At 51.9% G+C, this 22,153-nt stretch overlaps 1 protein-coding gene across 6 annotated transcripts in view; it reads left to right on the forward strand.

Annotated features, from left to right (window-relative positions):
* Positions 1-11,032, forward strand: part of TRAF3IP1 (TRAF3 interacting protein 1) — a 62,979-nt gene extending 51,947 nt beyond the window's left edge. For all 6 annotated transcript variants that reach the window (XM_061122617.1, XM_061122618.1, XM_061122619.1 and 3 more), the window contains 2 exons: positions 6,314-6,537; positions 9,626-11,032. In XM_061122617.1, coding sequence (XP_060978600.1) covers positions 6,314-6,537; positions 9,626-9,791 — 390 coding nt within the window. In that variant the 3' untranslated portion in view covers positions 9,792-11,032. The remainder of the gene's footprint in view (positions 1-6,313; positions 6,538-9,625) is intronic.
* Positions 11,033-22,153: the final 11,121 nt, after the last annotated feature.

Raw genomic sequence — 22,153 nt, forward strand, 5'->3', positions numbered from 1 at the left:
AGGAGAACTCGTCCGCCCGAAGCCGGGCGAACGCCGCGTGGGTTGGCGCTGACCACACAGCACGCGGGTGTCGCCGGCGGGAGCGACATCTGCACCCTCTCCCGAGGCCGGGCGCCTGCCCTTCGCGGCGGGGACATTTATGACGACCGGGGTTTGTCCAGGGTTTACTATGTGCGAGGCGCTGAGCTGCTTGCCTTATGTTATCCCATCTAATCCTGCCTGCGGGGTAAATGTTAGTATTTCCAGTTTATTGTGAGGAGACCAAGGCAGGGCAGGTCAGGCCGCCGTCCGGAGGCTGTAAAGCTGGAGGCGGGGAGGCGGGCTCGTTCCCTGCAGGGCACAGGGTCCTGACCACCCACGTCCACCCCGAGTCCGCCCACGTTCCAGCGGGTTGTAGGCACTATTTGGGGGTAATGATACAGTTTCTGTTATTTTTTTTTTTTCTCTTCCATTTTCAAAAATTAAGCATATTTCATATGACTAATTCCTGTGTGGTGAGTACAGTGGTGGATTCTCAGATTTTACTGTACATATTAAAAGTCTATAAAACTGGGGTTTATAATGGTTGCGTTTGTCTGGAAAGTTGCTGATACAGCAGAACGAGCTGTGTATAAATCAGAGCCTGTCGTCAGTGGGGGTGCTTTTTAAAGCACAGAGTTAGTCTTGACTTACCCATTCTACCTGCTGCTTTAGGTGAAAGCTTGGGAAATGCCAGAATTTTGATATTTTGCAGCAATAGGAAAAGCCTCTCCCAGCTATCATGATCCTAGCCCCAAAGCCTCTTGTTTTAAAAGTCCCTAACCTCTCAAAAGTGAGACTGTGAACTTCAGGGTGTGTGTCGCCTCTGCCACTTGGTGCCGACACAGATTCCTGAGGGGCTTGGACAGCCCCGCAGTGTGCCTGTCCCAGGCGGGGCTCGCCGGTCTCATAAGACGCTGTGCACGCTAGTCTCCATCCTGAGTTCTCTGCTCTGGACAGTTTTGTGTTAGAGGCAGTACGATGCCAGATACATAGGAGTTACTTCACATCATTATGAGTAGGTTTAACTAGAATTTTAAACATGTCAACTAAGTCAGTCGTCAGTATGGTCACTATAATAAAGTTCAGTTTAGTACAGTCGATCAGTCTGACTGTTTGCAACCCCATGGACTGCAGCATGCCAGACCTCCCTGTCCATCACCAACTCCCGGAGTTTACTCAAAATCATCTCCATCGAGATGGTGATGCCATCCAACCATCTCATCCTCTGTCATCCCCTTCCCCTCCCGCCTTCAATCTTTCCCAGCATCAGGATCTTTTCCAATGAGTCTGTTCTTTGCATCAGGTGACCAAAGTATTGGAGCTTCAACTACAATATTCAGAACTGAATTCCTTTAGGCTGGACTGGTTGGATCTCCTTGCAGTCCAAGGGACTCTCAAGAGTCTTCTCCAATACCACAGTTCAAAAGCATCAATTCTTCTGTGCTCAGCTTTCTTTATAGTCGGACTCTCACATCCATACGTGACTACTGGAAAAACCATAGCCTCAACTAGACGGACCTTTGTTGGCAAAATAATGTCTCTGCTTTTTAATATGCTGTCTAAGTTGGTCATATCTTTTCTTCCAAGGAGCAAACATCTTTTAATTTCATGGCTGCAGTCACCATCTGCAGTGATTTTGGAGCCCAAGAAAATAAAGTCTGTCACTGTTTCCATTGTTTCCCCATCTATTTGCTATAAAGTGATGGCACTGGAAGCCATGATCTTGGTGTTTTGAATGTTGAGTTTTAAGCCAACTTCTTCACTCTGCTTTCACTTTCATTAAGAGGCTCTTCAGTTCCCTTTTGCTTTCTGCCGTAAAGGTGGTGTCATCTGCATATCTGAGGTTATTAATATTTCTCCTGGCAAGCTTGATTCCAGCTTGTGTTTCATCTAGCCTGGCATTTTGCATGATGTATTTTGCATATAAATTAAATAAGCAGAGTGACAACATACAGCCTTGACGTGCTCCTTTCCTAATTTGGAACCAGTCCGTTGTTCCATGTCCAGTTCTAACTGTTGCTTCTTGACCTGCATACAGATTTCTCAGAAGGCAGGTAAGGTGGTCTGGTATTCACATCTCTTGAAGAATTTTCCGCAATTTGTTGTGATCCACACAGACAAAGGCTCTAGTGTAGTCGATGAAGCTGAAGTAGATGTTTTTCTGGAACTCTCTCGCTTTTTCGATGATCCAGTGGATGTTGGCAGTTTGATCTCTGGTTCCTCTGACTTTTCTAAATTCAGCTTGAACATCTGGAAGTTCTCAGTTCATGTACTGTTGAAGCCTGACTTGGAGAATTTTGAGCATTACTTTGCTAGCATGTGAGATGAATGCAATTGTGTGGTAGTTTGAGCATTCTTTGGCATTGCCTTTCTTTGGGATTGGAATGAAAACTGACCTTTTCCAGTCGTGTGGCCACTGCTGAGTTTTCCAGATTTGCTGGCATATTGATTGTAGCACTTTCACAGCATCATCTTTTAGGATTTGAAGTAGCTCAGCTGGAATTCCATCGCCTCCACTAGCTTTGTTCATAGTTATGCTTCCTAAGGCCCACTTGACTTCAGGCTTCAGGATGTCTGGCTCTAGTTGAGTGATGATACCATCGTGGTCATCTGGGTCATGAAGATCTTTTTTGTATAGTTCATAATAAAGTAGTCAGTATGATAAGGACAGCACATTTTTTCCCAGGAAGTAATTTATCATTGTATTGATTCATTTTAGTCACTTAGCATTTTAATTCAAAAGCACTTTAATAGCCACTACCTTTTTTGTTTTTAATTGAAGTTATTTTGAGATAACTAATTTCAAATGTAGTTGTAAGAGATAACAGAGACCCCGGGGACTCCTGACTCAGTTCTCCCCGCTGATGACATCTGACGAAGCTGAGTGCAGTGTTGCACCCAGGATGCAGACCTTGATGCCGTCAGGATACAGGACATCTCCAGCATCCCAAGGACCCCCCTTGTTGCCCTTTTATAACCACACCCACCCTCTGCCTTCCACCCCACCCTGTCCGGAACCCCTGGCAACTGCTCATCCGTTCTCCGTTTCTATAGTGTTAGCATTTTAAGACTTCATGGAAATGGAATCATGCAGCATGTATATTTTGCGACTGGCTTTTTTTCACTCAGCATAACTCTTTAGCAGGCTCATCCAGGTTGTTGTATGAATCGGCAGTTTGTTCCTTTTTTCTTGCCAAGTAGTATTCTGTGATATGGATGTAGCATAGTTTATGCATTCACTCCCTGAAGGGCATCTGGGTCGTGTCCAGTTTTTGACTGCTCTGAGTGAAGCTTCCATGTGGAATGAAGCTTCCGTAAACATAGCTACACAGGTTTTTGTGTCAACATGTCTTCACTTCTCCGGGATCAGTGCCCAGGAGTACAGTTGCTGGCTTGCATGGCACTTGCATGGTTAGTTTTAAAGACCTGGTCAAACTGTTCGCAGAGCGGCTGTACCGTTTTGCATTCCCACCAGCCGTGAATGAGGGGTCCAGTTTCTCTGTATCCTTCCCAGCGTTTGATGTGGTCAGTGTGTTTTGTTTTAGCCATTCTGATAGGTGTGGAGTCACATCTCGTTGTGTTTCTAACTTGCATTTCCTTGATGGGTAACGATTTTGAGTATCTTTCACGTGCTCTTTGGCCGTCTGTGTGTCCTCTTTGGTGAAATGTCTGTTCTTTTGTCCATTTTCTAACTTGATTGTTTGCTTTTTTGCTGTTGATGTCTGGGAGTTTTTACACCCTGGGTCCTAATCCTTTGCCAGGTCTGTGATTTGAACGCATATCCTCTCGCTGTCTAGTTTGTCTTCCATGCTGTCAGCAGGGTGTTTTGCCCATGGGCAGTTTTTAATGGTGACAGAGCCCATTTATCAGTTTTTCCTTCAACTGATCGTGCTTTTGGTGTAAAATCAGAACTGTTTATTTACCTGACGGTAAATCCCAAGGACTCTCTTCTAGGTTTTTTCCTCTAGAAGTTTTATGGTTTTATGTTTTACATTTAAGTCCGTGGTCCGTTTCAGGGTAGTTTCTGTGTAAGATGAGGCTCGGGTCAGGGCTCCGTCGGCCCGTGTGTCCAGTTGGTTTTATGTGTTACATTTGAGTCCACGGTCCGTTTCAGGGCAGTTTCTGTGTGAGATGAGACTCGGGTCAGGGCTCCGTCGGCCCGTGTGTCCAGTCGGTTTTATGTTTCACATTTGAGCCCACGGTCTGTTTCAGGGCAGTTTCTGTGTGAGATGAGACTCGGGTCAGGGCTCCGTCGGCCCGTGTGTCCAGTCGGTTTTATGTTTCACATTTGAGCCCACGGTCCGTTTCAGGGCAGTTTCTGTGTGAGATGAGACTCGGGTCAGGGCTCCGTCGGCCCGTGTGTCCAGTCGGTTTTATGTTTCACATTTGAGCCCACGGTCCGTTTCAGGGCAGTTTCTGTGTGAGATGAGACTCGGGTCAGGGCTCCATCGGCCCATGTGTCCAGTCGGTTTTATGTTTCACATTTGAGCCCACGGTCCGTTTCAGGGCAGTTTCTGTGTGAGATGAGACTCGGGTCAGGGCTCTGTCGGCCCGTGTGTCCAGGTGCTGCAGTGCTGTGTGTTGGAGGTCTGCTTCTCCCCGCTGGCTTGCTGTAGCACCTTTGTCAGAAATCAGGTGGGTATGTTTGTGAGGAGGACCTGGGTTCTCTGCTCTGTCCCCTGGATCTGTGTGTCCACCCTGCCCTGACCACACCATCCCGAGTGCTAGCGCTCTGTGGTAAGTCCTGAGATCCGGTAGCCTGATGCTTCCCGCTAATTTCTTCTTTTTCAAAATGTTTCAGCCATGCTAGATCCTGTGCTTTTCTGTATAAGTTTTAGGACAATCTTGTCCACATCTACAAACCATTTGGCACTGTGGTAGGAATTGTATTAAACCTGTGTATAAATTTGGGGAGAATTGACATCTTTATTATGTTAATCTTGCAGTTGATGGACAGGGTTTGGCTCTGTCTTTGTAGACCTCTTTTGATTTATTTTATCCACGTTGTGTAGTTTTCAGTACACAAGTTCTATATGTATTTTGTTAGATTTACGAATAGTACTTCTCTTTTCTGAGCGATTATAGATGGCAGTGTATTTTAAATTTTGGTAGCCGTGTGTTCATTGCCAGCAAATGAAATAGCTGATTTTTGTATGTTTATCTTGTATCCCGCAACCTTGCAGAACTCACTAGTTCTGTGAGCTTTGCCTTTTGTTTGTAGTCCTATTTGTTTAGTGCTTCTGTGTGCCAGGCATTGTGTTAAGGGTTTCCACGTGTTTGCTAAAGGCCAGAACACAGTGGAGCTCAGATCTTGACTCATAAATCTCTTACTCACTTCATACGTTCATTTGGCAGGCATTTAAGGAGCACTTACATGGACCAGACGCAGGTTCCTGCCCTCTGGGGTCTTGGTCTGAAACCGGATTGGAAGTGACACGAGCAGTTATGTGTTACTTCGTTAAACAAGTTTAGAAATAAAAGAAGTTGATCAGTTATAACTTAATGCATATGACTCATGCTCTCCGTGGGTAAAGCAGCGGCATGTAGTCAGCCTGTGTGGAGTGGGAGCATTTGATGGGTGGGTGGGTGGGGTTTCCTGAAGAGTGTTGATTTCCCCAGGAGAGGTCCCCAAGCCAAAATACCTGTTGGTTCTTGAGATTCAGAGATGTCAGTGGTAAAGTCTCATACGAAGAGAATCCTAGGTATTGCTTGTGTCAAAGAGCCCAAGAACCCCTGGCCAGAACTGAGTGAAGGTCTCCGGTCGCCTCCCTCCTCCCCTGCTTCAGCAGCGGCCGTGTGAGCCGCTCTCCCACCGACCCTGCCCTGGGGCCCCAGGCTGGCCAGCCCAGGGCAGCGGGCCTGGGCCTCACTGCTGCCCTGTGGTGGCCCGGCCACATCCTCCGTCCGCACACTCTGGCTCCTCCCTCTGCGGTGATCCTCCCTTCCCCTCCCCTCCTCTGCTGGGTGGGTTGCCTTCCGCTGGCCGGGCAGGCGGGGCTGCAGCCCTGTGAAGTGGGGGGGTGGGGCCCTCAGGGAGTGACATGCACCCCCGGACCCCTTTTCTTTTGGGGACCGTCCTCTGTGTCCCTGCCTGAGCTCTTGTAACAAGAACAGCTGTAGGTTTCTGGTCAGTTGGGAGGTGAAGATCTTGCTGTGCCAGCCCTCACGGGGTGCTACTGGCCGAGCCGCGGGCTCACAGGCATGAAGCCCTGTCTGCAGGCCGGCGGGTCCCGCACCCATGCCCTCTGTGCTCAGGAGTGAGCGTGCTCCTCTCCCTTCACACTCCTCCCAGGAGAAGCTGCTCGTCTTCGAGTCGGCCTGGAAGAAGGAGAAGGACATCGTCGCCAAGGAGATAGAGAAGCTCCGGGTGTCCATCCAGACCCTGTGTCGGAGCGCCCTCCCCCTGGGCAAGATCATGGACTACATCCAGGAGGACGTGGACGCCATGCAGAACGAGCTGCAGCTGTGGCACAGCGAGAGCCAGCAGCATGCCGAGGCCCTGCAGCTGGAGCAGAGGTGGGGGGAGAGGGGAGACACAGCCCAGGGCAGCCAGCGGAGACCCTGCAGCTGGAGCAGAGGTCAGAGGTGGGGAGACACAGCCCAGGGCAGCCAGCGGAGACCCTGCAGCTGGAGCAGAGGTGGGGGGCGGGGGGAGACACAGCCCAGGGCAGCCAGCGGAGACCCTGCAGCTGGAGCGGAGGTGGGGGGAGAGGGGAGACACAGCCCAGGGCAGCCAGCGGAGACCCTGCAGCTGGAGCAGAGGTGGGGGGCGGGGGGAGACACAGCCCAGGGCAGCCAGCGGAGACCCTGCAGCTGGAGCAGAGGTGGTGGGGGGGGGGGGACACAGCCCAGGGCAGCCAGTGGAGACCCTGCAGCTGGAGCAGAGGTGGGGGGGGGGAGACACAGCCCAGGGCAGCCAGTGGAGACCCTGCAGCTGGAGCAGAGGTGGGGGGAGGGGGGAGACACAGCCCAGGACAGCCAGCGGAGACCCTGCAGCTGGAGCAGAGGTGGGGGGGTGGAGACACAGCCCAGGGCAGCCAGCGGAGACCCTGCAGCTGGAGCAGAGGTGGGGGGGGCGGAGACACAGCCCAGGGCAGCCAGCGGAGACCCTGCAGCTGGAGCAGAGGTGGGGGGAGAGGGGAGACACAGCCCAGGGCAGCCAGCGGAGACCCTGCAGCTGGAGCAGAGGTGGGGGGAGAGGGGAGACACAGCCCAGGGCAGCCAGCGGAGGCCCTGCAGCTGGAGCAGAGGTGGGGGGGGGGAGACACAGCCCAGGGCAGCCAGCGGAGACCCTGCAGCTGGAGCAGAGGTGGGGGGGGGGGGGAGACACAGCCCAGGGCAGCCAGCGGAGACCCTGCAGCTGGAGCAGAGGTCAGAGGTGGTGGGGGGGGGGAGACACAGCCCAGGGCAGCCAGCGGAGACCCTGCAGCTGGAGCAGAGGTGGTGGTGGGGGGGGAGACACAGCCCAGGGCAGCCAGCGGAGACCCTGCAGCTGGAGCAGAGGTGGGGGGGTGGGGGGAGACACAGCCCAGGGCAGCCAGCGGAGACCCTGCAGCTGGAGCAGAGGTGGGGGGGGGAGACACAGCCCAGAGCAGCCAGCGGAGACCCTGCAGCTGGAGCAGAGGTGGAGGGAGGGGGGAGACACAGCCCAGGGCAGCCAGCGGAGACCCTGCAGCTGGAGCAGAGGTGGGGGGGTGGAGACACAGCCCAGGGCAGCCAGCGGAGACCCTGCAGCTGGAGCAGAGGTGGGGGGGCGGAGACACAGCCCAGGGCAGCCAGCGGAGACCCTGCAGCTGGAGCAGAGGTGGGGGGAGAGGGGAGACACAGCCCAGGGCAGCCAGCGGAGACCCTGCAGCTGGAGCAGAGGTGGGGGGGGGGAGATACAGCCCAGGGCAGCCAGCGGAGACCCTGCAGCTGGAGCAGAGGTTGGGGGGGGGGAGATACAGCCCAGGGCAGCCAGCGGAGACCCTGCAGCTGGAGCAGAGGTTGGGGTGGGGGGAGATACAGCCCAGGGCAGCCAGCGGAGACCCTGCAGCTGGAGCAGAGGTGGGGGGCGGGGGGGGACACAGCCCAGGGCAGCCAGCGGAGACCCTGCAGCTGGAGCAGAGGTTGGGGGGGGGGAGATACAGCCCAGGGCAGCCAGCGGAGACCCTGCAGCTGGAGCAGAGGTGGGGGGGGGGAGACACAGCCCAGAGCAGCCAGCGGAGACCCTGCAGCTGGAGCAGAGGTCAGAGGTGGGGGGGGGGGGGGGGGGGAGACACAGCCCAGGGCAGCCAGCGGAGACCCTGCAGCTGGAGCAGAGGTGGGGGGGGGGGGAGACACAGCCCAGGGCAGCCAGCGGAGACCCTGCAGCTGGAGCAGAGGTGGTGGGGGGGGGAGACACAGCCCAGGGCAGCCAGCGGAGACCCTGCAGCTGGAGCAGAGGTGGGGGGGGGGGGGGGAGACACAGCCCAGGGCAGCCAGCGGAGACCCTGCAGCTGGAGCAGAGGTGGGGGGGGGAGACACAGCCCAGAGCAGCCAGCGGAGACCCTGCAGCTGGAGCAGAGGTGGGGGGCGGGGGGAGACACAGCCCAGGGCAGCCAGCGGAGACCCTGCAGCTGGAGCAGAGGTGGGGGGCGGGGGGGGACACAGCCCAGGGCAGCCAGCGGAGACCCTGCAGCTGGAGCAGAGGTGGGGGGGGGGAGACACAGCCCAGGGCAGCCAGCGGAGACCCTGCAGCTGGAGCAGAGGTGGGGGGGGGGGGGGAGACAGCCCAGAGCAGCCAGCGGAGACCCTGCAGCTGGAGCAGAGGTGGGGGGAGGGGAGACACAGCCCAGGGCAGCCAGCGGAGACCCTGCAGCTGGAGCAGAGGTGGGGGGAGGGGAGACACAGCCCAGGGCAGCCAGAGGAGACCCTGCAGCTGGAGCGGAGGTGGGGGGAGAGGGGAGACACAGCCCAGGGCAGCCAGCGGAGACCCTGCAGCTGGAGCAGAGGTGGGGGGCGGGGGGAGACACAGCCCTGGGCAGCCAGTGGAGACCCTGCAGCAGGAGCAGAGGTGGGGGGAGGGGGAGGGGCGGGGGCGGGGAGACCTCTGGAGAACAGAGCCCTCTCTACCCTCTTTCTTACCTCCTCCCCCAAGGAAAGTACATTGTTTCTTCATTCACAGCATAATGTGCATTTCTCCATAGCAGCTAGAGAAGAGCTGCTCTTGGTGTTCAGAAACCCTCCAAAGACAGGAAACTTTGCAGTTTGGATACCATGTTTATCATGTGTCTTATCAAAATCCCCAAAGTTTTGTGACTGTAATTTGAAAGTATTTTAAATGTTTTACTTGAGAAAAGTACATTTATATTTTATCCTTTTTGAAATTATTTCCCCCCTTTGGATACAATGAGTAATTTACTTTTGTTAACCTCCCATTGTTTTAATTAAGAAGCCAGTGTAGAGACTTCCCTGGTGGTCCAGTGGTTAAGACACCACACTCCCAACTCAGGGGCCCTGGGTTCAGTCCCCGGTCGGGGAACTAAGATCCCCGCATGCTGCACGATGACGATGCAGCCAAAAAGAAAAGCATCAGATGGGAAAGGAGAGAGGTCCTCATGAGCCCCGGCTTGTGTCCCGGCAGCATCACGGACAGCGCTGTGGAGCCCCTGAAGGCAGAGCTGGTGGAGCTGGAGCAGCTGGTCAGGGACCAGCAGGACAAGATCTGTGCCGTGAAGGCCAACATCTTGAAGAACGAGGAGAAGATCCAGAAGATGGTGTACAGCATCAACCTGAGTTCCAGGAGGTGAGGGCTCAAAGCTGCAGAGACTCCAGGGGGTCCCTCAACTGGCACGTAGGAGGAGGCTGGCACTTCGCTCCCCGTGCGAGGTTTCAGCCTGAAGGCAGCGGTGAGCAGCTCACAACGTCATCCTCCTGGTTTTCAGAGCTTTACCACCTTAGGCACGTTTGGTGTAGGAGAGACCGTGTTTCCCTGCCTTCCTCCACTGGAAACTTGCTAGTTATAAGCAGCTCTTGCAGACGCCGCCGGTGTGAGACGTTTCTCTGCAAGCCTGGTCTCTGCCGTCGGCTGTTGGGTTCTGTGCCAGTCTGTCCAGCAAGTGAGCGGTGCTGGGACCGCCCGGGACACGGGAGTCCGAGACAGCCAACTCCGAGCCTGCTGACAGGACTGCTGGAGCCCCAAGTGAAGGCTGGCTGCACATTTTGACAGGAGCCTTATAAATGCAGTGGGCCTGAAAAGCAAAGACTTATATTTTTAGCTCACTCCCAGTTGCAAAGAGTTCATTTCAGCCTGTGTCTTTATAAAGTACCCACGAACTCTAGTTTTTAACCTCTCTGTCATTGCGTGTACCTTAACGCAATTTTCTTTTTGCTCCCTATTATGTTTTGCTTATTTTTCCAACCCTTAAAGTTCATACATTTAAAAAGGAGATTTGACTGCGGCCTTCGCGGGCGTCGTCTGACCTGAGATTGTCATAGGCCGCATCCCCACTTTCTTCAACGTCGAGCCCCTGGGCTTCCCTGCAAGCACTTCAGTGCAGCTGCGGGATCCCTCATCCTCTCTAGAAGCGAAGCTTGCTCTTCAAGCCAACGGCCCAGGCCTGTTCCTTTGCCCAGGTGTAAGCACCTGTGCGCCTCAGAGACAGGTGGATAGGAAAAACCTCCAGAAGGAAGACTTAAAAGGATGCACAGATTTGCAAAATTTTTTGATGTTACCATTTTTTTAGAAATTTTTTTTAAAGCAAAAGTTTTTTTTTTAAACAGTTTATATTTAGTTTTTCACTACATATAATATTGTAAATACTGAAGTCTTATATTTGTGTATAAAGGATTTCACTGTTTGGAGACATACTTACGGGTCTTAAAGTCTGGGTCCTGACACTTGTATTCTAGATACTGTTATTTATGATGTAACTCAAGCAGTGTCATTTTAAATGTTAGAATTTCTTCAGCAAGTTTTGTTTCTTTAAAAGATTAGCACAGTTAAGTTTTTCCTTAGTGTAATTTCCAAAATAAATCTGTTACAAAGGTCGTTCTATGATTTTTGAAGTGAAGTTCAAGATTGGATTATTAAGATGTGCCATTGTGAAACATTGGTCTTTTTCTCCTTTCCGTAGCTAACCATAAAATTCTGTCTGCTGAGATGACACTAAATATTAACACGTCATTGGAGGAGGGGAGGTGTACCAGTTACCCTGGTCTTCCTCTGTCCACAGTCTCTCTTCCACTGACTCAAGTGACAGCCCCCACCCCAAAGGGACCCTGTTTTGGGTCAGGTTAAGAAGTCTGCCTTTTATGAATTTGTATGTAAGACTAGAGTTTTTGTGTTGCAAAAAAATCACATACATTGTATGTGAGTCAAATTTTGTATGAAATAGTCTCTCAAATTGTATCATAAAATTTATTTTTCTTTTATACATAAATCATTAAAAACAATCACCTGTTTTTTCCTATCAGTGTATGGGGTTGTGCAGTTCAGTTCACACCTGGAAAAAAGCATTTGGATTTTTAAAACTTCAGCATGTGTGCAGTTTGTTTTTCTGTGAAGACAGTTCAGGGAAATTTATATTTTCACTCATGACACCCCTTTTCTGTATAAATTGGAGTCTTACATAAGGCAGGTAAACACTTTTCAGGAATTTTAAGATCATTCATGAAGTCCTAGGAAGTTGCTGCATGTGGTTATGGCTGTACCTCGACACAGATTAATAAATCCTGTTATCTATGATTTCGATAAAATACGCAAATAAGATTATTAAATGTTTTCCTCTGCTTTGGCGTGTTAAGTTTTCCGGAAGCACTGGAGTCATACTTTAGATGTTTTAATTAAAAACAATTGAGCTGATTGAACTGACACATTTATGTTTAAAGGAAATACAGCAACCTTTGAAAAAATAACTTGGAGACTAAAATTCAAGCTTTCTGCTTTGATATTCATACTGATTTTTCTTCTCAATAAGCAACTTGAAAACTAGTAACTGGAATCTAGGAAGAGAGGTGGTGGTCTTTAGTGACAGTGTAAGTGGAGTTGGGGGCTTGGGGGGCCTGGAGTCCTCAGTCTGTCGACAGGTGCCCCTGCATTGTTCCTGGACTACTTCTCCAAGCCGCCCTGAACTGGCCGGGATGTGTCTTCTGCTGACGTGGGCAGCGTGGGGGGACTCGAGTCAGAGGAGGGGCGGCCAGACCTCTCCCGGCCTTTGAATAAACAGCGCGGTGTCCCCAGGCACAGGCTTAGGGTGACCAGCCCGCTTGAGCTCCCACAAAAACCAGGCTCAGAATGAGACTGCCTTTGGATGTATCTTCCCTGAAAGTCTATAGAAACAATCAAAAAAGGAATAAAGATATTCGGTTTCTCCTTTTTCCTAGAAAAAAAAAAGAGAATGATATTGTCCGTAGGACCCTGTGCTCAGGCGGCCCACCCTGAAGGGTTTCTGCACAGACTGGACTCCCCTCCCAGCCCCAGGATCCTCCACCCACTCGCAGGGAGGCAGAGACAGGTCGCCTCATTCCTCATGGCCCCCTGCGTCCTCCACCCCGCCAGGAGCCCACGGGCCAGAAAAGCAGGTGTGTGAGTCCCAGGGCTGCTGAGACAGGAGGAAGCCCCCAGCGCATCCACTCCCTGAGTGAGCTCACCTCTGTCCCATGATGCTCTTTATTAATAAAAAGGCTGCGTGTTTTTCCAAAAAGTGTCTTGGCAAGCACAGTTTAACACAGGCTTTACCGGCGGGTGGAAGGAAGCTCCTGAAAGAACCCTCTTCTGGTTATGTGTGTTTCCATGGATGGAAGTTGAAGAGGACCTTGTTTTTTTTTAATTCATTGACAGAAATGATATTTAAATGGCTTTTGAAGCTATAAAAACTAGTGTTTAAGTCCATATTTAGAACAGAGTTCCAGATTGATTATCAGCTTCTTGAACCGAGCAAGTTGGTCTTTCTGGTAAGAAGATGGGGTTCAGAGACTTGCCTGGTGGTCCAGTGGTTAGGACTCCACAGTTTCACTGCCGGGGGCTCAGGTTCAATCCCGAGTGGAGAAACCAAGATCCCACAAGCTGGCTGCAGGCAGATAAAGAGAGCAAATGGGGTGCAGAAGAAAGTTAAGGCTGTAATCACAGAAGGCCGTGCCGGCCAGCGAGGAGGAGTCGGCTTTGAGGACCAGCGTGGTACAGCGTGTACCCCTCAGCCAAGGTTCCACGGCTGCTCCCCGGCGACCACTGCTGCCAGCGAGGCAGGGCAGTTTGGAGCACTCTGCAGCACCGGTTCTCAGCCACACGTTGTTGGTTAACTCACAGCATCCGCCTTGTTCCTTGGTGCACTCTTGGATTCGCCATCCAATGCTCAGAAAACGCTTTCAGCATTGTCACTGCGAGGTAACAAACCAAGAAGACACATCTCTGCCCTTTACAGTCCTCATCAAGGCTGGCCCTATTCCTGGGTAACAGGCAGTAACTATAGACCTCCCTTGCTGGGCCCTGGCCTGCACACAGGCGGGGCTTGTTCCAGGGCCTGGCTCTGAACTGTAGACAGAAAGGCCCCCAGCAGACCCGAAGACCGAAGGTTGGGCCTGGACACTGACTTGCTCCCATCACTGGTCTCTGTTGGGTCTGTGGGTCATACCACAGTGTCTCGAAGCCCAGGCAAGGCTCATCATGGACAGCAAGGGGCAGATGGGCCAGTCATTGAAGCCGGGGGTGGCCTGCTGGCCGGGGGTGCATCTCACTAGCCACCGGGGTTATGGCCGAGATGTGCCCCCCTCCCCCTGTGGCTCCTGGACCTTTCCCCCAGCCCGCTGACCGGCGGAGAAGGACCGGGGTGCACCATGCGGGGGAGTGCAGGTCCCGCTCCCGGCCGGACCCCGCCTCTCCGGGTGAATTCTGCCCTCGTCAAGGTGTCGTCTCTGCTCAGGCTCTTCTTTCCCCTGAACCCCACAGGCGAGGCAGGAAACTTGGTGGGAAGGAGGCCAGGGGTCTGGGGAGAGCTCGGTACTTTGGGTCTGTGTGACCTGAACGCCTCCCACCCCACCCCTGGGCTCAGATGCCAGGACAGGGTCACCAGCCCCTCAGCATCAAGGGCTTCTCGAGAGTTCTGGCTCACACGGGGCTCCTGCCCACCCCTCCATCCTGCAGGGCAGCTGGGCCCCATCCTCAGCTTGGCAGGGGGCCCCGCATCTTCTTCCTGCCCCGTGGAGTGAGCGTGCCCCCAACGCACGTTAGGCGGGACTGCTCCCTCTCCCGTGTGTGGAGTGCCAGCTGCACGCATTTTCCTGTGAGAGACCGGAACCGTGCTGAGAGCCGAGGCGAGTCCTGCCCAGGCCTCCGCCCGAGGACACACAGGGCTGGACGCCGCAGACCCGTCTCTGCCTCGGCCTGTGGCCGCTGGGGGGCCTCGGGCCTCCTCGCTGCTGGTGCCGAGGAGGGAGGTGGTCCCAAAGCCGAGCGTGGGGCCCTGCGGGGCTGAGCGTTCTCCGTAAAGTGCATCAAGCCCTCTGGCCTGGGCAGGCAGCAGCCAGCACCCCGAGCAGACGCTGGCAACCCTGCCTGGTGGACAGGCAGACGGGGCCAGGCGGGCACGGGTCTCCCCAGGGCCCAGCCGTCCTCCTGGTCCTAGCCACGGAGCGTGGAGGGACGGGAGCAGGCAAGGGAGGGTGCCCACACCCGCCCAGGACGGGAGGCTGCAGACTGGACCCTTGGGTACCTCTGCCCGGGAGGTGGAGAAGGGGGCCGTGGAGGTGGGCCCGGGCGCACCACAGGGCAGGGCCCGAGAGCAGGCAGGCCTGCATGCTGGGTGGGTGCAGCGTACACGGAGCGTGCCGCCCTCGGGGACACAGGCCAGCCTTTCTCCCCAGTCTAAGCTGGAGAGGAAAGACAAAACCCCCATGACGTTACTGAAGGAGTGTGAGCTGGTGACGCACTGTAACACTAGGAATTAAGCAGAATGGTGCTGGAATAGGACAATGTAGATTAATCAATGAAAGAGCATAGGAACCCCCAGCCAGGCACAGAAATTCTCGGAATTTTAATTTCTAATAAATGTGGTACTTCAAAGCAGAAATAATTCAGATCATTGTCCAAATTCATGGCATTGGAACATGTGGTTCTCCATATGGCAAAAAATATTACATACAAAAATAAATTCCAAAAAATTAAAGAGTTCCAAAAATATGAGAATACCAGAAGAAAATAATCAGAGAATACGTATAGCATGTGTAAAACTCTTTACATAATATATTGATACATGCTTTATACTATTTATAAATTTATTTGTGATAATCTAGTTTGTGAGAGGCAGTGTGATACATGGGAATAAAGCCCTGGAGGAGAGCACAGGAGAGCCTGGTGGTCCAGGGGCTTAGGCTCCGCGATCCCAATGCGAGGGGCACCGGTTGGATCCCTGCTCAGGGAACTAGATTCCACAGGCCCCAGCAATGAGTCCGCATGCTGCAACTATGGCCCAGCACAGACAAATAAATAAATATAGACATATGAAAAAGATGAGAGCATACGAAGTGCTAAACATATTTTAGGGTGAAAAAGAACTTCCTTTTTCAGAAGCCATAAATGAAAAAAATTATATTGATACTTGGCTCTGTAAGAAATAAAAACTTCTATGTAACCAAGCAAAAGTAAAAAATGGCTCACTGGGAGAAATATTTGCAATATCTCTAACAAAGAGTTAATATCCATAATATTCTTTAATAAGAAAAATACGTATAGCCCAGTAGAATGACAGAAGGAAGATATAAATAAGCAGTCAATTCGTGGGAGAATCCGGAAACCAACATTTGGCCTTATTCTCCAGGAATAACAGGGCAGAGAGTTTGGGAATCCAGGCTGGAGAGAGTGACCGGAATTGGGACCCCGACAGGTCAGGGTGCCCCAGCCCTCAGCCCAGGGAGGGCTCATTTGTTAGCTGGTGACTTTGGGCAAACAGCCTACATTTCTGCCTCACTTTTCCCCCTGTGTTTGGTTGGGTTCATCCACATGGTTACTGCTTCATAGGATGTTGTCACAGGATAAATGTGTGACTGGTTATAAGGTACAGAGATCAATGATTGGCTCTCTATAAGCTCTGACTAGTATTCATGTCATGTTGGTGATGGACAGGGAGGCCTGACATCCTGCAGTCCATGGGGTCGCAAAGAGTCGGGCACAACCAACACACACACTTTATCCTGTGAGCCTCTCCGGGGCTCGGAGTCAGGCCTTAGCTACCCATTCTCCAGATGAGAAAACTGAGGCCGTGAGAGCACAAGCCTTGGCCAGGTCTAAGTCCCAGGCATGTTGTCTGGTGGCCTCTGGGGTGAGCAGGCCTGGGCTGAGTGTCAGAGCATGAGGCTGGCTCCGGAGCCCAGGGGGGCAGGTAGCTCAGAGGGTACCGCTGGCCTTTGGGCTGAGAACACGTGGCCTGCGGGTCCCCGGGGTGCATTCCTCTTGTTTGTTCTGTCATCTGGCTGAGCATATGGCTAAGAAAGGGCGGGTGGGTGTTCTGTCTGGTGCCACGGCAAGGGCAGCCCCGGCCGCTGTGCGCACGGTGAGGGTGCTGTGACCAGCCGCAGCGGCCACGGGTCACCCCCTGTCCGGCTTCAAAGCAGACACCAGAGCCCAGACCTTAGTGCCTGGCCCATCCGCCTGTGGGCTGGACCCACCGACCCATCAGGCACAGCACCAGTGCTCATGGCGCTTCTAGCGGCCCAGGGAAGTGCTTTCTTATAATAAAAAATTAACTTTCAGGTCAGAGTAAATGTTTAAGTGTGTAACAGTTATATATCTGCCCTTATAGCAATGTGGTTGTAAAATAGAATTTTTAATTTTTTTTTTGTGGAAGAAGGGCCCCCGGAGGCTCAGCTGCCATGGGCCCTCGTGCAGCCTGAGGCCTCCCAGCCGCTGGGACTCAAGCCGTCCCGGCCCCCGTGTGGCTGGACCCACCGCGGAGGGGACCTCACCCCTATGCCACCCGGACGTGCCCGGGAGCAGAGCGGAGCCCCGTTCTTCCGGTGGGTTTTCCATTTCCAGGGATTAGGGCTCTGAAGGAAAGCGTCTTTGGGGCAGTTTCAACACAAACACCGGGATGCACTTAAAAATAGAACTTGCAAATAGAAACCCTGAAACCATGGCTTTCAGGCAGGCATTAAGTGCATTCAGCTGGGGGCAAAATCACACCTCCCCGCCTGAACGTGGTCCTTGCAGCCCGCGGTACCGGGGAAGGGGCCTGTCCCCTCAGCGGTGGCTTCTGTGTCCCTCTGCCAGCATGCCCGCCAGACAGGGCTTGTGGACTAGCCTCCAGCACCCACCCCCCGGAGACTCTCCTCTACCACCTGTAAAACTGCACGCCCCTCTCAGGGTCCCCCTATTTTGACACCTGCCAAAACACCGTTTGTGGTTTTAAAGTGAGATTCTTAGACTCCTCAGTGACAGAAGGAAAGGGTCGCAGTTTCTAAAGAGCAGTGAGGTCTCCGGGGTGAGCATTCCCCTCACTGACCCTCCAGGAGGAATCTGGCAGGGCCCTGCCCAAGAGACCCCTCTGGACCTCCAAAGCCCCCCGCTGCAGACACTGGCATTGCGAGGGCCCGAGCACAGGTCAGGGGGTACAGAGTGGGCTGAAGCTGCCTGCACGAGTGATTGCTAACCCTTTCAGAACTCTGAGGTGTTGTGTTAAAAATGAAGGAAGTGGATGCTGGAAACTCATTGGATGCTGAAAACTCATCGCTGCTTAGCTTAATTATTTGATCACTTTCTGCTCTCGTCTGCACCTTCGGGGCCACCTGTCGGGTGTGTAGAGTATAGACTATCTGTACTTTGCCTGATCTGAAGTCAGCTGTTACTTTGGGCTAAGACTGAAGTATTTACATCAGGGAAACTGGAAGATCTGACAGAGTGAGAGTGTTAATAAAGTGTATGTATCTGCAGCCATTCCACATGGAATAGCACAAAAGAAATTGAGGCAGTTCATTCCAGTATTCAAAAATGATCATTCAGTTCAGCAGAGTAATCACTCATGTCATTACCGAACAAGCTAGGATCCTCTGCAGAAACTGGTTGAATATCTTTCCTCTTACTCGTGAAAACAAGTGAAACTGTTAACTCACATTCAGGCCAGAGCTACATTTGGCAATTGCAACCGTAGGTTGACTGTGAACACAAGTGTTCAGCAAAAATCCACAAAAGCATTCTATGAGACTTGATTATCAACCTAGATGGCATTTATAATAAAGAGTATTGTGTATTTCATAGGGCTTCCCAGGTGGCTTAGTGGTAAAGAACCCACCTGCCTATGCAGGAGACCTGGGTTCCATCCCTGGGTTGGGAAGATCCCCTGGAGAAGGAAATGGCATCCCACTCCAGTATTCTTGCCTGGGAAATCCTGGGGACTGAGAAGCCTGGCGGGCTATAGTCCATGGCACTGCAAAAGAGTCAGATATAGTGACTAAACAACATTGTATATTTTCTTATTTGTAAATTATGTGCTACACATATTTACACCACTACCATTTTGAGAATATATTGTTGCATATTGTCTCACTGATGCTATTTGTCATTCCCCTCCCTCGAATCAGGAGAGGAGAGGTCTCCCGTGTGGCCTCCGGTTCTGCCTGGGCTTCCTCAAAGTTCTGGGCCTCATCCCTGCGGAAGGCAGAGGATCTGGGCTCCAGGAAAGGTCAGAGGCTCCCACCCCTGGGCAGGTCTGCAAACCCTTCTCAGGAGCAGTGACGGCGGGGGTGGGGCTGTCTGTCCTCCCTCCCAGACCGGACCTTCCGCAGCGGGGTCTTCAGGCTGCATTTCTGCCGGGCCCCTGGGTCCTCGTAAGGGGCCGGTCGGCTGGAGCTGCAGGGGATGCAGGGGAGGCGTGCTGATTGCTTTCTAACTGGCCACACCTGCCCCACTTCCCGACAATACAGCCTCTTGAGCTCAGGGCTCCTCCAGGCTCTGCTTTCTCAAACACACAGACTCAGGGGCTTTGGGTGTGGGCCCCTGCCCCTGGATTTCGTGGGCTCAGGGGTACCTAGGTCCTCCCCGAGGTCAGCTGGGTCTCCAGGATCAGAGGAGAGCCGGAGGACTCGGGGGCGGGGTGGGGTGGGGGCACTGTGGCCTCATGGACGCCAGGGGCGGGTCCAGGCTGCCCCCACCCGGCGTCCCGCCTGTGGCATCCCGCACCTGGGAAGGCAGGGGGTGGAGGCGCAGGCCTCTGACCACCCAGTGCCCTTCCACTGATCCTGCTTGAGTGCTGGTCCCGGGGACCAGAAGGCGGCACTGGGGGTCCCCTGCGCTCTGCTCACACGACCACTGCTCCACTTTGCCTTAACGGCCTTCACTGTTTTAGCTTTCCGCCTGGTTACTGTTTGTTCAGGGGCCTCCCTGCTGGCTCAGTGGTAAAGCGTCTGCCTGCCAATGCAGGGGACACAGGTTCGATCCTTGGTCCAGGAAGACCCCACATGCTGTGGGGCAAATAAGCCCACGCATGGCAAACACTGAAGCCCGTGTGTCTAGAGCCTGGGCTCCCTGACAAGACAAGCCGCTGCAGTGAGAAGCCTGTGCATCGCAACAAAGGGTAGCAACTCGACTGTCGACATATATAGGATTTATAAAAAAGAGTATTGTACGTTTATTGGGTGGCTCAGTGGTAGAGAATCTGCCTGCAACGCAGGAGACATGGGTTTGATCTCCAGTTCCGGAAGATCCCCAGGAGAAGGAAATGGCAACTCACTCCAGTATTCTTGCCTGGAGAATCCCATGGACAGAGGAGCCTGGCAGGCTATAAACGATGGTGTTGCAAGAAGTCGGACACAACTTAGTGACTAAACAACAACTGACTATGATGATTGATTTCTCCTTGATGTATTTTTTCATCCTTTGCTTTTAAATCTTTGTGAATTCTTACATTTTAACAGTGTCTCTTGTAAACACTCAAGCTGTGTAGCCTTTGTTTTCACCTGGATAATTTACTCCACTTGGATTTATTATTCTGTCTTATTAAGAAGCCTCTACTTTCCCCACTCTTTTGGTTTTGTTTCTCTGGCCTTGTTAAAGTGTTTAGCCTCTTTTTCATATTCAGTTTTCCTGCTGCTGCTGTTGCTAAGTCACCTCAGTCGTGTCCGACTCTGTGCGACCCCATAGACGGCAGCCCACCAGGCTCCCCGTCCCTGGGATTCTCCAGGCAAGAACACTGGAGTGGGTTGCCATTTCCTTCTCCAATGCATGAAAGTGAAAAGTGAAAGTGAAGTCGCTCAGTCGTGTCCGACTCTCAGCGACCCCATGGACTGCAGCCTACCAGGCCCCTCCATCCATGGGATTTTCCAGGCAAGAATACTGGAGTGGGGTGCCATTGCCTTCTCAGTTTTCCTAGAGCCCTCTAATTTGGGAGTTTTGCACTTAATTTGATATCTAATCTACTTTAATGCCACTAAGTTTGATCAATATCTTTACTTTTTTCCAATAATACAAGGACAACCTCAATTTAAATACTGTATCATCTGATTTTTAGCTGTATCCTGTTGTTTTTTGCTCACAAATTGTTTTTAAAGTTTTTTAATTTTTAAAATTTTATAGATTTCCTTTTTTGAATTTGCTTTTTATTTTATACTAGAGTTGATTTACAATGTTGTGTTTGTTACGTGTACAGCAAAGTGATTCAGTTATACGTATATATACGTCCATTCTTTTTCAGATTCTTTTCCTATGTAGGTTGTTGTAGAATATTGGCTAGAGCCCCGTGTGCTATAATGGTAGGTCATTGTTCACTATCTACTTTATACAGGGTATTGTGTATAGGTTAACCTCAAACTCCTAATTTTTTCCTCCCCCTCCCTATCCCCTTTGTTAACCTTAAGTTTGTTTTTGAAGTCTGTGAGCCTGTTTCTCTTTTGTAAATAAGGTCATGTGTATGTTTGTTAGATTCCGCACATGTGATATCATATATTTGTCTTTGTCTGACTTAGTTCACTCAGTATGATAACCTCTAGGTCCATCTCTGTTGCAAGTGGCATTATTTCGTTCTTTCTTACTGCTGAGTACTGTTCCATCGTATGCATGTATCACATCTTCTTTGTCCGTTATTCCGTTGATGGACATTTAGGTCACCTCCGTGCCCTGACTGTTGTACCCCGGCTGCGATGAACACCAGGGTGCATGTATCCTTTCAGACCATGTTTTTTTCTGGATTTATGCCCAGGAGTGGGATTGCAGGGTCATGTGGTAGCTCCATTTTTAGTTTCTTAAGGAACCTCCCATACTGTTTTCCATCCTGGCTGCACCAATTTACATTCCTACCAGTAGAGTAAGAGGGTTCCCTTCTCTCCACAGCCTCTCCAGCATTTATTATTTATAGACTCTTGATGATGGCCATTCTGACTAGTGTGAGGTGGCACCTCATTGTAGTTTTACAAATTAAGTATTTTGTTGTTTAGGCAGCCAAGGTTTGTCAACATTCATTCATGAATTTACCAATGTCTGCTCATCATTCCTTCTTGCATCTTAGACCTTCCATCTGGAACCATTTCCTACTTTCTATAAGTGTCCTTTTTAAAAACTGGACAAAACAGTTTTGAAACTTCAAAACCTTCAAAATTTCCTTTAAGGAACCCATGATGCAGCAGGCAGAACTGGGTGGAAATAGCCCTGCCATCTCACTAAAGCTTGATGAGCCAGTGGGAAGCACCCCGCCCTCCCTCACTTTGCCTTCTTTCCGTGGGGGGTGGACCGCTCGCCCAGCGTACCCCGGCATCCCCGCCCATGACATCGCCATGTCTGAGGCTGCTGGCCGCCTTCTCAGGACCCCTGTCTTTGTAAAAAGTTGTGCTCAAAGTGGGACTTAAACTAAACAGACTTCCTCTAGGAAACACACAGAATCACACTGCCGCGAACGTTGCTTTTATGGACATTTCCCTGAGAAATATTTCTCTCTGGAAAAATAAATTCACAGGATGTAATTAAAACCATTATATGTGTATGTTGGCCTGGGCGCGTCTTAAGTGCTTCACCAAATGGGCCACCAAATAAAGAAATGAAGGCCGGCTTTGTTCATGTCTAGGAACAATGAGCTTTATTAACTGTAACCCAGGGCGTTCTTCTGTTCCTTTGTGGATTCAGAAGCAGCCTTTCATTGGGACCCTGGTGAAGGGCACGTGCCTTTGGTCCTGACCCCGGTGTGACCGACTGCTGCCG

This window comes from Dama dama, chromosome 20 (assembly GCF_033118175.1).
Source record: "Dama dama isolate Ldn47 chromosome 20, ASM3311817v1, whole genome shotgun sequence".
Classification (NCBI taxonomy): Eukaryota; Metazoa; Chordata; class Mammalia; order Artiodactyla; family Cervidae; genus Dama; species Dama dama.